General features: G+C 31.5%; 1 protein-coding gene across 1 annotated transcript in view; it reads left to right on the top strand.

Annotated features, from left to right (window-relative positions):
- The first annotated feature begins 1,202 nt into the window (after window positions 1-1,202).
- Window positions 1,203-14,112, top strand: part of LOC145318755 (E3 ubiquitin-protein ligase rfwd3.L-like) — a 52,219-nt gene continuing 39,309 nt past the window's right edge. Inside the window, exons 1-7 of the mRNA XM_080160255.1 lie at window positions 1,203-2,215; window positions 4,512-5,821; window positions 6,116-6,189; window positions 8,830-8,886; window positions 9,050-9,128; window positions 9,594-9,669; window positions 11,986-12,112. Coding sequence (XP_080016381.1) covers window positions 5,622-5,821; window positions 6,116-6,189; window positions 8,830-8,886; window positions 9,050-9,128; window positions 9,594-9,669; window positions 11,986-12,112 — 613 coding nt within the window. The 5' untranslated portion in view covers window positions 1,203-2,215; window positions 4,512-5,621. The remainder of the gene's footprint in view (window positions 2,216-4,511; window positions 5,822-6,115; window positions 6,190-8,829; window positions 8,887-9,049; window positions 9,129-9,593; window positions 9,670-11,985; window positions 12,113-14,112) is intronic.

Raw genomic sequence — 14,112 nt, 5'->3', positions numbered from 1 at the left:
ATCCCTTAATATCCCTGGATATTTTAGTCGAGTACCAGAACTGTATTCCCGCATGTTTCAACATCTAGTCACTCCATTGTCTTATCCCTTAATATCCCTGGATATTTTAGTCGAGTACCAGAGCTGTATTCCCGTATGTTTCAACAACTAGTTACTCCATTGTCTTATCCCTTAATATTCCTGAATATTTTAGTCGAGTACCAGAGCTGTATTCCCGCATGTTTCAACAACTAGTCACTCCTTCCCCGTTGAAACGGCTGTGCAGAAAAACTATTTGGAATACAATCAGGTAAACTTTAACCCACTTAAATTTTATTGGAGGTTGGCCTCAAAGTGCCTAGTCGAGCAAAGAACATTCCCCTCTCCCTTTTTAACTAAATTTAAATTTAGCGTGGGGCAGGTTTTTCATCTGGTTGTGTTTTACTTTAGGTCAGTTTAAGTTAGGTTATATTGGGTAATGTTTAGCCCCGCAGGGGTATGGCCCCCTGCATGGGGAGGCATAGGGCATAAAAAAACATTTCCCCTTATTTTCAATTTACTTAAAAATAAGTGGTCGGGGGTTTCATTGCTCAATATGTACGATTAGGAAAGCCCCAAAATTTTAAATGACAAAGCCGTTTTTGTGGTCCTAATGAACAAATGTTTCTCTACAGGTCTGGAAATGGTGGAAGAAACGTGCAGCATGGAATTCACGAGCTTAGATATGATCTACCCTCAACATTACTCAATTATCTTCAGTTCAAATAGATAATTTAGTCCAGTATGGTCTCCAAAACAATTTACATCCTCTGGATTGGAACCGGTTTTAAACAAACTGATGTATTGCATCGTATTATAGACAATTCTCTACGATTAAAAAAATTTACTTGTAAAATTAAATATTATTTTGTTTACTATACGCAGAAGATGTCTATAATACGCTGCGATAAATGATTATTAACTGAGAAAAATAAAATCTTGATTGAGAAGTCAACATTCTAACAAATAAAGTATTATTGGTTTTATCTGTTTGTCCCTTAAGATCTCGTTAATAAATTACTCTTTTGAGCTCTCACTATTAGTAAAACATATCATAGAACTCTGGTAATTTAAGCTATTTTTCTGCCTTAATTGTCCGTGTTATTTTAAATGGAAATTTTTCATATAATGAAACATTGCTTTTAAAAGAATTTTAAGAAAAAATCAAGTGTTTTTTTTTCAAATTATACCATGTGCCTTTCCTGTAAAACGTTAAACTTTAATATTTTTTGAAATTATTGAAAATTTTTAAATTATACTTCATAATGTTCTCTGCTATTATAAATTTACAGTATATTTAATTTTGTTGTAATCACACCAAAGATGTAAGAAAGGGATGGGCATGAACGTAAACGGGATTGTTAACAAAAAGAGTAAGTTATGTTTTAAAGTTTATACTGTAGGAATATCAATAGTATCAAATGTTTTGTTGAGTTCAAGGTGTATAAAATTATCTTCATTTGCTATAAAAGACAGAAGGACATTAATCATACTTTTGAATTTTTATTTATCAAGATCTAAATTTTTAAGTTCAATAATTAAATGACCTAATATATTCAACAAAAAAGGTTGACATCACTAATGTAAGGTTCTTAAAATCACTTACTCTCCGTCGCTCACAGTCCTTATAAGTGGATGGGAGGGAAGGGGTGGATTATTTTACAACCTGTCTTTTATGGCATAGAAAGCCTAAATCTACAAGTTTTTTTTATTCACCAAAAGGTTAAAAATTGACAATCCCCATCCCCCTTCTTAAGCTTATGTCCATCCCCCTTTAATAGAATAAATAACAAACTAACACACTAATATTTTTTACCTAGGTAAATAACAGGGAGGAAGAGGACAATAAAATGTAAATTATACTGCTGCTCATAGTTTTTTTTATCACGTTTTCTTATCCGTTGTCTTAATTACTTTGGGTGCATTAAAGAATTCGATTGGTCCATTGTCCAATTCAATAATTTTAATTTAAAAAAGGGGTAATTTTGTTTATCATCCATTGTCCTATCCCTTGATAAACATTCGGTAACTAATTACAAATTAATAAACTAATAAGTCCATAATAAATTAAACAACATAATTTTCTATTAAAATATGCAACTTAATTGTTCAGAATTGTTATTGTGTAATAAGATATATATTTTCAGATTTATAGCATAAAATGTTGATGTTTTTTTAAGAGTGTATATAACTACAGGTAATGTAATTTAAAAACACTTGCAGTAGAAATGATCTTTGTCATTTTTAAAATAAATATATCACTGATCAATAAGTATAGATGTGGAAGCCTGACATCTACCTGGCCCAAGTGTTGAGGACTTTTTTAGTCTGCTAGCAATTTGATTTCTGCTTTTTTGTAGCGACTTAATTGTGTCAATATTTCCGACGCTAAGACCAAATTGAAAGTCGGCACTGGGTCCCTAAACCGTGAATAAAGTTACATATAGCTCATGCCCATCTATTCTTTTACTTTGATTTTGTAAACTTTTTGTAGCTGCTCTACTTGAGGAAGAATATGGATATACCTTGTTAGTTTAATATATTATTATCTAAATTAGCTAAGCAACTTCTTCCCTATTAAGCTAAAGCTTAACAAGTATGACAACATCCATAAGTAGCGAAGCGTAAAAAATCTTGGATGAACAGAAAAACTTTAAGAGCAGATTTCTAGTGGGACTAGATCAAGAATATAATGTTGAATATGTTTTAATGTCTATTTTATTGTAGAATTATTAATGGACTAACGGATCCAAATTATAAACTGGAAGCCTATAGGGTATGAAACTGACGGACGGACAAACAAAGCAAATTATAGAGCAGCTTCTCTACTAAAAATTTCTCAAGCTGAAGTAGGAAATGAAATTCTGTTTGAAGTTAAAATTCCAACTTTTCAAATGTTTGCTAAACATGATTTATTAATCATGAATTATAGGGAATTCTTATCCTTATATAAAAGCAACATGATGTCTGTCTATGTATCTGTAGCTTAATATCTAGCTAACTTCTTAACAAGTATGGTTCTACCTTTGGAGGTCGACTATGTTGTATACTCCAGAAAAACTTAGAAAATAAGGATTTTAAAAATTTCCTAATAACTTTATTTCCGTTCTATTTATTTTATCAAGTTTGTTAGGTAGTAAGGCTTGACAATTGACTATATTTAATTAAGGCTTTTATCAATATAAGTATCCACAAATATGATAGACTCAATTTTCCCTTCTGCAAATTAAAATTATTGATTTAAAAGTTTGGACACTACTTGCCAAAGTTTTTGACCAAGCCTAGAGATTTGGAAATCTTAATAGTCACAAAACCTGTAGGTATTATAAATGTTTATAAATTGTAAACAAATATTTATTTTTTTTGGACCAAGTCCAACCATATCCATATGTTCCAAAGAAATAACCACTTAGCTAAAAACATATTTGATGGAAATAACAGGTCATAAATAGTAAAGTAGAGAAAATTTGGAATGCATTGCCTATAAAAGAATGAAATTGTCATTTATGTTTTGTTGCTTATTATTACTCATTGCCTCGACCCTAGATTCTAGAATTTTTAAACTTGGTACATACGCCTAGTCAAAAGATTTTGTTTCAAATCCCCACAGGGTTGCTTGTAAGGGGAAAAATTTTTGAAAATGGCGGCGAGACCACTTCTCCCGCCGTTCACCGCCATTTTCCGTCGCAGAGTTGATTGTAAGGGGAAAATTTTTTGAAAAAAATAACATGGTCTCAAATGATTCCAAGTTGCCTAATTCGGCGAGAAATACAATAAAATTCTTTTGTCGGCGGTGGACGACGAGAGCGGGGGTACCGCCGCCATTTTTTATTCAAACATTTTTTACTGACCTACCTCAAAAGATTTTATTTCAACATCTTTACAAGCACAGGAGAAGCACTGAATTTTAGATATATCTTGATAAACGAGAATTTGAAAAAAATCACCGCCATTTTCCGTCGCAGGGTTGCTTGTAAGAGGAAATTTTTTTACAAAAAATAACATGGTCTCAAATGATTCCAAATATCCTAATTCGGCGAGAAATGCAATAAAAATTATTTTCGGCGGCGGCGGAATATGGCGGCTCCCGCCTCCGTTTTTTTTAAAGATACCAAAACTTGGGGTAATTAGTGACCCAGCCCAAAAGATTTTATTCTCTTTTTTAGATGTTGTCCTACTTTTTATTACTTACAATTTCCGTCAGTACCTAGGTGAAGGATAGCTATTGTTAATTTAGGCATGTCAGGATTATTTTAATTATTTTGAGGATTCCTTCAACAGTTAGGTATAATTGAGAAAGTTTTGTATCTTTATAATTTTAACTAGGAAACTGTTTGTCCCTTTTAAACGTGATGATTATTTAGCTTTAACTTGAACTTTAACTTATTTTGAATAAAACAGTTGAAAAGTAAAATTTTCTATGTATGTTGTCATTCTTATTTTAGTTGCTTACCTACCTATTGGATAATTCTAATTCATATAAATAATTTCAGGAAATTGAGAGAGGATATACCAGCATGATTACCTGTGATATTTGTAACAAGAATTTTACAAAGAAATCTAAACTGGTTGCTCATAGGAGGGTTCATACTGGTGAGAAACCATTCTCATGTAATAAATGTGGAAAGACATTTGCACGGAAAGATACATTGACCCTTCATGAAAGGAGACATACTGTTGATAAACTATTATCATGTGATCAATGTGAAAAGACATTCACAACTAGTAGTTACTTGAACATGCATAAAAGAATTCATACCGGTGAGAAGCCATACTCATGTGATCAATGTGAAAAGAAATTTATTCTGATTAGTAATTTGACTAAACACAAACGAATCCATACTGGTGAAAAACCATACTCATGTGATTGTTGTGAAAAGTCATTTTCTCAAAGTAATGATCTAATAAAACACAAAAGGATCCACACAGATGAGAAACCATACTCCTGTGATCAATGTGAAAAGGCATTTTCTCAAATTAGTGTTTTGACTAGACATAAAAGAATCCATAATGGTGAGAAGCCATACTCATGTGATCAATGTTATAAGACATTTACAACTGCCAGTGAGTTGACTGTCCACAAAAGAGTTCATACTGGTGAGAAGTCATTTTCATGTAAACTTTGTGACAAATTTTATACCTATAGTTCTGAGTTATCAAAACATAAAAAATCTCCTGGACATTTGAAAATTATGAAAGTCTGTAATAATACCTACAGTTTTACCTTTTGTAACTATTAGTTTAATTAAATGTGAAGAAGTTGATGTTAAAGAAGAAATATTTGATGAAGATCCTCTGTCTATCCACATGAGAGCTGACAATATTGAGTAAAATATAAGACTTCTTTCTTGTGAACAGAGTTATAATGAAGAAAAATCTGAAACTTATGAATAACTTTAAATATATAATGGGGTGGTTGGCCGGGGGGGCGAAATGACATCTAAACAATGAGCAACTGCCATACCAAATCTAAGAGCTATAACTCTTTATTTAGTTGAGTTCCTTTGTTTTTTTAGTTTCGGTTTTTAAAAGTGTCACTTCCGCACCCTCCCTTTATAACTTTTACAATTGTGATATCATAATATTATTTTATTACAGAGAAAATGGCTGAGGATGAAGAGGATATATTTATAATCGACAGCAGCCCAGAACCCAACACAGCTGTCAGAAACAGCAGCCTAGAACGCAACACAGCTGCCAGAAATTCCGCCCCTGAAGTGAATCATAACGTTGGCGAGGTTGCCGAAAATATTGATGAAAATGAAATTAATATACAAACCTCTCCTATTATTGCAACTAGCAGGTAATGCATTTCTTATCAATCCTTAAGGATTAAGTTCAGGTTTTAAATATAAGGAGTTACTAAACTTTTTGGATTATACCATTAATGAAACTTCTATTTATATAGGTTAAAAAATTAATATACATCCTCGATGATAATAAACAGAATTCTAATTCTTTCTAATAAAGTTTGTCCAATGACAAAATTATAGTATTAGCAACATACTAGGTATAACACAAAATATTTAAGGTTGTAATATTTTAACAAATTCTACCTATTCTAAAAACATTTCTTTGAACATTTTTTATTGTTTAGATCTCAAAGAAGAGTAACCCGTACTAGAAGTAGAAATATTCAAAACCAAATTAATGCTCAACCAATGTTAATAGGTTTGACAGTTTATTTTTAGAAAATTACATAATCCAGTTATAAAAAGACGTTATGGACTCATTTTTTACCTAAATTGGCAATGAAATACAATGTGTTTCAGAAAAAAAAACTGCGTTTTCCAGTTTTGGGAATCAACCAGAAGGAGCATGAAAAAAATAATTATAGGTCCATATTCTCTGTAAAAATGTACATAACATTTACTTAAGGTGTTTTTCGATATCTCTAAAAATGTGGCTGTGACTACTGATAGGTACTTGTATTTAGGTTAAGAATGCCTGATCCTAAATCTGTGACAACAATTAAATTCAATTAGCTTATTTTGTTTTGAAACATATACGTTGAAAAGTACAATATTAAATTAATCAAAGGTTAAATCAATTTTCCCATTTGAGATTTTTTTACATATTTTCTTTTTTTTGGCTACATGCAAAGTGGTTTTTAGGTTCTTCTGAATTTAGTTTTTTTCTATTTCTCTATTGCAAAGGCATTTTTCATAAAAAATCTCTTTTAATTCCATGCGCATTTATAAATAAAACAAGTCACTTTTAAATTCATTTCAATATCTTAAAAAATAAGCAAGCTATCTTAGTTTGAAAATGTCGTTAAAAGTGCTTCTAATTATATTATATTAGGTTAATATGTCACAACTGTCAAATCAAAAGGGATTAAGAGATTAAAAGGGGAGGGGCAAGAGGAGTGGTTATGAGATCATAATTGAATGATCATAATTGAATCGTAACTAAAGCAAAAAAAAAATTGGTTATTTATTCTTTTAAAAAAGCATTATTGAATTAGATTTTAAATGTAATTATAAGAATATTTGGTTGGGCATGCTATAATGTCGTTTTCAAGAAAAAATAAGAATTTAATTGGACGTTATAGCCCTAAATTCTGCAAGAATAAAGCAACACACATACATTTTGAATTCTTGAAGCTCTAAAAATTGCTATTGTTTTGAGAGATATTAAAAAACTCCTTTTATAAAATTGATCCATATTTTTTTAGAGAATAAGAATATATAATTATTTTTTTCATACTCCTATTAGTTGTTTCCCAAAACCGGAAAACGCAGTTTTATTTGAAACACCCTGTATATAATGGAAAATAACTAGATGTGCATCCCTAATGATTAAAAACAAAATTATTCCTTCTGGGGATTAAAAAGTTTACCTAGAAAATACGATTTTGAAGAAAGCAATCAAGATGTATTGCAAGTACTTATATTTCAAAGCCAACAATGTGATAACTTTTTAACAACTCTGGGTACCAGTTAAAGGGGTAGTTGCACGAAATGCATTTGAACTCAATTTAGTGAACTGCATATTTTTTCCTAGTTAATGGGTTAAACTACATTTATATGTCATGTATTTGAAAAAATTTCAATTTTCTACTGCGTAGTTTTTAAAATAGCATGACTTGAAAATCGTCTTTTTAAATTGCATATATCACAAAGAGATGATTTTCAAGTCTTGATATTTTAAAAACTACGTGGTAGAAAATTGAAATTCTTTCAAATATATGCCATATACAAGGTGCGCCACATAAATCCGGACTTTTTTAAAACGGCTATAGCGCCAAAACTACTTGACCAATCAGCACGTTTGACCCCACTATAAAAAGCTTAGGTAATGACCTTTTTGCCCATGAAAATCTTTGGACGATGGAGGACGTGTACGCCGTGCTGGCCGCGCATATGTTCAACAAGGCAGATTCGAATTGCGCAGATAAATAACCGTGGATTTATGACTTAGGCCTACTAAATCTGACCTCAGCCTATTTGTAGGTGAGATGGACTAATGAAACTTGCTGGAGATACTATTAGATACATAGTAAAACACCAGAAAAGACTAGAGCTCTCTATCCCAGCTGACTTGGATGTAGTTATCCGACAAAGTGGATCGTGGTAGATTTTCAGATGTCAAAAACGTCAAAAATCTTGAAAATTTCTCTTTTCTTGACTTCAGGCGCCCATATGGAACCTTAAACTCGTTTTAGACTATGTATTGCGCTGATAACTGTATCTTAATCTTCGTGCCATTTTTAAAAAGGTATAAAACGTTGTTCTAGCTTAACTGTGGCCCAAATGAGAGCAGCCGTGTCAAAGGGTAGCTTTAAAGATGGGTTAATTTGGATCCTGCTGTTACTCACTCCTTAAGAAGATGTGGCCTTCCAGCAGCCCCGATCTTAATCCAATGGACTTTTGGGCCTGGAGCGCCATTGAAGCATGAACCAATAGACGCGCCCATACCAAAAAGACCTCTCTCATTGCTCCTATCATGGAGAACTTCGCCTGCTTGTCGGCGGGCGGTTCAGGGGGCGGGTAAAGGCGGTGATTGAGGCTGGCGGTGATTTTATTAAATAATCTAATAGTCATATACCTAGGTTGCTTCCCAGTTTTTAAAATTCAATAAAATCTTTTAAATTGACGATTTTATGTTAAAAAATAAGAAAAAGTCCGGATTTATGTAATGCACCCTGTAAATGTAGTTTAAGTAACCCATTAACTAGGAAAAAATATGCGGTTCACTAAATTAAGTTCAAATACATTTCGTGCAACTACCCCTTTACACAGTCAATAATCCACCTCCCACCCTAGATCTTAGTCTACCCAACTCCCTACAAAAAATATTTATATTTAGATGAAACTCCTGATCAGAATGAAAACCTGGAGGAAGAATTATTAAGAATAAATCAGGGACTGATCCTTAAATAATATTTGAATTCTCACTCTCTATTTATTCTTTTTCATGTAGAAGATATTTTTTTGTATAACTTTTCAACTATTTTGCTGTGAAGGTACTATTTTAGAACTGTCACACTCAATGTTTGCATTAAAATAATTTAAGAATCGGTCCCAGGTTTCGGAAGAAGCTGACCAACAGCTGCGACAATTAAATAATCACATTCAAAATGTCAACAGCCAAATCAGTGGTACAAGGTAAGTCTCTTGTTATTGTTTGTTATTATAAGTCATTAAAAATTGCAATACATTAGCAACCAGAGAGAGGGGACAATGGGCTGTTTATTACACTAGTCCTCAAAGTATTATAAATACGTTTTCTTATTCGATTGCTTAACAACTTCAAGGACTTTTGAGTGAATTTTAATGGGTTGCTTTAATAAATTAAGTGTTTAAACGTTTCAACCAATAATTTTAATCTACATAAAGGGTAATTTTGTGTATCATTATTGGGGATGTACATTCAATGTACATTGTACATCAATGTATCGGCTATTGTCTTATCCCTTTAGATCCATGGGGTTTAAATTTTGGATTAGAGCTCCCTAATGCTTAATTATATGTAGCTTTACATGCCTCTTATCTTCAGAAGAAAAACTATTTGTTTTACCAAGGAATGTCTTTTTTTTATCTTTCATTGACCAATCCTTGTTTATTGTCCAGAATTACTGCTGCCTCCTCTCAATTTTCTGCGCCAATAAATCCTCCTTCTGTTGATGCAAGTACAAATAATGGCCAGGTAAACATTGATTTACCATTACAACTAATTTAAACAATCACATATTGTTAAATCCTTATGTACAAGTATTAGGATGTCTGTCAATGAATAAATCCTCCTTCTGTTGATGCAAGTACAAATAATATAATTGGTCAGGTAAACATTTACCATCACAACTAATTCAAACCAGGGGATTTAGGGGACACTGGTTTGTTTATTCACTGGTCCCCAAGTTTTATAATTGTGTTTAATAATAATAATAATAATAATAATAATGTTTATTTGGTGCTGCTAGGTACCCCCTAGCTTAGGAGATAGCACATACAATACTCTAAATTGCTGCTATCTATCGACAATTTAGAGTTTACATTATGATGTTTAGTCTCATACAAAAATAAAATAATATATACTAAGAGTTTAATTATTAACTAAATATAAATTGGTGGAATAAAAGGAAAATTTTCAGGATATGCACCAGGAGCTACAGAAGTACTATCTTGACCAAAATGGGGATAGTGTATTTGATTCCTGAAGCCCCTTTTTAAGGAAGACAAAAAGAAAAAAAGAACATAAAAAATTAAATGTTAAAGGGAAAATCGAAACTTTAATTTAGTTAAATTGAGTTGTGAGGATGGTAAAAAAAAGAAAAACACAAATAAACATTTATATTATGTTAGAGAAGTCAGTAAATAATAAGAAGGATGAACAAAATAGATTAAAGATTTTAGAGAAAATTAAACAAAATAAATCAATTATGAAAGCAAAGAGAGTATAAAAGGAAAAATTATAAGATAGATCATAATTTTAATACCATATTTTAAGTTTTAAAATTTCATTGAAGATTAATAAGTAAAGTTTTTATTTAAAAGGAAAGGAGAAAGAAAAAAACACATAAAAAGGAAAAAAAAGCAATACTTCAAGACTTTGTCATTCTATTATTTTATTATTTTTCAAAAAACAGAAATTTCTCAATTCAAAATAATATCTTTTTAAAGAATGCCACTTTGATCTTTGCCCTGTATTCAACCCTCCCCTCCCCGCCAAAAAAAAACAAACAACAACACTCCCCTCCCCGACAAAAAGACAACTCCCCCCCCCCTCCTTAAAAAAATCACTAGGTTTTTTATGAAATCAATTTTTAAGATCTGTTTATGCATTCAGAACAGTTTTCTCTATTACAAATAAAATTAAGTTTTTCCAACAAAAAATCTTTAAGTTTCATACAAAACTGTTTTCTTGACATAACTGTGCTAAAAGTATACATAACCTCGTCATTATTATTATCATTTTCAGGATTAGGATTAGTATTAGGAATAATGATTTCATTCCATAACTTTGGTAGATCAGAGTAAGGGAATTTTTTAAATGTCTCAAGTCTAACAAATGGAACATTGTACTGTTGATTATTTCTAAGAACTCTTGTTGTTCTTGTGCTATTTTTGTAATTGTAATTGTAATTTATAATAGACAATTTGTTGAGTTACAGGAAGAATTTCTAAATTTTTAAATAAAATTGTAGTATGTGCATTATATTTTGAGTTGGTAATTATTCTCAGTGCTTTTTTTTTGCTGTTTTACAATTTTATCAAGAGTTGATGCTGCTGCACTTCCCCAAATAGGGGCACAATATGTAAGATGACTATGGACAAGTGAATTGTATAGAGTTTGCAATGCTTTTCCACCAATAATATGTTTTGCAGCATTTATAGCAAATAATGAGCGTGAAATCTTTTTATTTATCATATCAATATGATATTTAAAGTTTAATTTAGGATCTAGATAAACACCTAGAAATTTAATTGCAGGAGTTTCACTCCTTGAGTTGACATATGAAAGTTTGTGTACCAACTTCGTTGGCTTAACAACTTTGGGGACTTTTTTCAATTTTGATTGGTTGGTTCATTAAGTTTAGTGTTTAAACGTTTCAGCCATCAATTTTAATCCACAGGATGGGTAATTTTTTGTATCATCATTGAGGATGTAATTGTACATCAATTTATCAGCTATTGTCTTATCCCTTTAGATCCCTGAATTAAAACAATCAGATTCAGAGATTGTTAAATCCTTTTATAAAAGTAACAGGATGTCTGTCTAAGTGTAGCGAAGGCTTCACGGGGTGATTGCAAAGTTTCTAGATCTATACATTCTACGCCTTTTTTAAGAGGACAGACTAAAAATGTCTAAAATTTTTCACCAATGATGGTACAGACTAGAAAAGTCCAAACTTTTACACCAATGATTTTTTAATGTTTATCATATTTGGGGAGTAAACATCAGTTTATCGACTGTTGTCTTATCCCATAAGCTCCCTTGATAATCTAGAAATATTGATTTTAGAATTCAGCCAGTTTGGACAACCTACCTAATGATCAGAACATTTCTTCACAACCTTTACCTGTGAATGAAGTAGCATCCAGCTCTTTGACGGCCATTCAGCCATCTGTAGTACCTTCAGATAATCCAGGAATATATTCTTTATTTTAAGATAAAATAACTACTGTGCCCCTAGCATCTAGGGACTTTGTAAGAAGAGGGGTAGAAAATAGCCTAAAACTTTCCCAATGCTTAAATCTAAAAATAATAAAGCCTAAAACCAACCGGGAAACTGTTTTTTTGTTGGCTTATAAACTTTAGGTACTTTTCACAGAATTCTATGAAGTTGTTCCAAATTAGTATTGTCTAAACTCAAATTAATTTACAGATTTAGTAATTTTGTTCATCATCATTGGGGATTTACATCAATTTCAGACTGGCCAGAGTGTACGTTTTGTACGTTACGCATCGAATCTGTGTACGTTCTGGACGTTATTTTGATATGTGTACGTAACGTATTTTGAAATTTGTATTTTTGTACGTTTTACGTTTTTTTAAAAATAATAAGAATCAAATATTAGCAGAAAAGTAATTTGTATGTTTTGTACGAAAATTTTTGCAAAAACAATAGGTGTATTATTTAAATAAATTCAATAATATCTTCAATTTTCATAGAACAAAAATATGTAGGTAAATTATGCATATATGTTATTAGAACTTACAACTTTTAAATTTATGGATTTGAAATATATGTCCTATAGATATAGTTTAAACTATTGAACAGAAAGAGATATGCAGTTGACTAAATTCAAGTTTAAATGCATTTCATGCTACTACCCCTTTAATAGATTTTACGATAATTTTTTTTTCAAATTCTTTATATACCTACTTGGGTAAATTTTCCGAGATATCATATGGTGCACAGTGTAGGATTAAGAAGTCTTATTTTTTGGTATCTTCAGTTTTTAAAGAATAAGAATCAAATATAAGTATAAAAGTATTTGTATATTTATTTGTATTTGTACAAAAAGTATTACAAAAATAGTATATTATCTATAATGCAAAGTAGAATGATGTCTGTCCGTCTGCTTCATGGAATATACCTAATAGTCCTGTGATTTTTTTTGCTATTTTCTTTGGGGGAGGGAAACTTAAAGCTTTTTACTTTCTACTAGGATTAGAGGCTTCGTATCCCTCTTTTATAGAATCGTTTGTTGGAAATTTGTCAAAAAAAATATAAAAAAAGATTGTGATTATTTTTTTCATTTAGGTTCCCCCACCCCGCTGATTTGCATTAGTTTACAAAAATAAATTGAGGGGTGGTTGATTTTTTTTTGGGGGGGGGGGGGTGGGTTTCCCACACTCAAAGAAAATAGCCTAAAACTACCACAGGACTAGTAGATATATTCCCTGAAGATTAGAATTTAGAACCCAATCTGTTCAGCGGTTACCAAGATCTTAAGCTTTAGACAGACAGGCATTGATTTACTTTGTATTAAAGACTAGTATTTTCTGAGATCTTTAGCAATAGACAAAATAACCCTATATCCTATTATATGTTTATCCTATAAATCCTTTTTTTTCTGTAACAAAGAATCTCGCTAACTGCTGAACCGACATGATCTTTGTGAGGTTGTAGGCTATTTTCTCTGTCCTTCCATATCCCTTCAAGAACCTGTATTCAAAATGGTAGAAAAATAGCCTAAAACCATCTCGGTAACTGTGTGAAGTAGTTATAAAAATCTTAAGCATCAGACAAAAAACTTTCTACTTTATTTAATAGAATATACTTAGTACGTAATAACAGGATGTATGTCTCTCTGTCAGTTTATTTGTACTGAAGGTTCTCGCTAACCGATAAACCGATATGGTTCTCTTTTACAGGGTAGCTTCTCATAGGTCCTGGGAGAGGGTACAACCACCCTCCCAAGAGAAACTACTCTTAGAAAAAAATCACAACCCTTCCCCTATTTTTTCTTTCTTTTTAAAATTGAAATCAGAAATGGGGGTGGTCTACTCCCCCTTCCCTCACTAAAAAAATTATTAGCGAATCTACTCTATAATCACTTTGTCAGTCCGTTATGCTATCGGAGAAACGTGATTTTCTCGGCTCCTGTTTTTTGATTGAATAAGTTCACATTCTACATATTT

Source organism: Acartia tonsa, chromosome 5 (assembly GCF_053477335.1).
Source record: "Acartia tonsa isolate MP-2025a chromosome 5, ASM5347733v1, whole genome shotgun sequence".
Classification (NCBI taxonomy): Eukaryota; Metazoa; Arthropoda; class Copepoda; order Calanoida; family Acartiidae; genus Acartia; species Acartia tonsa.
Note: the sequence above shows the minus strand (reverse complement) of the source record. Positions and strands in the feature narration are given on the sequence as shown.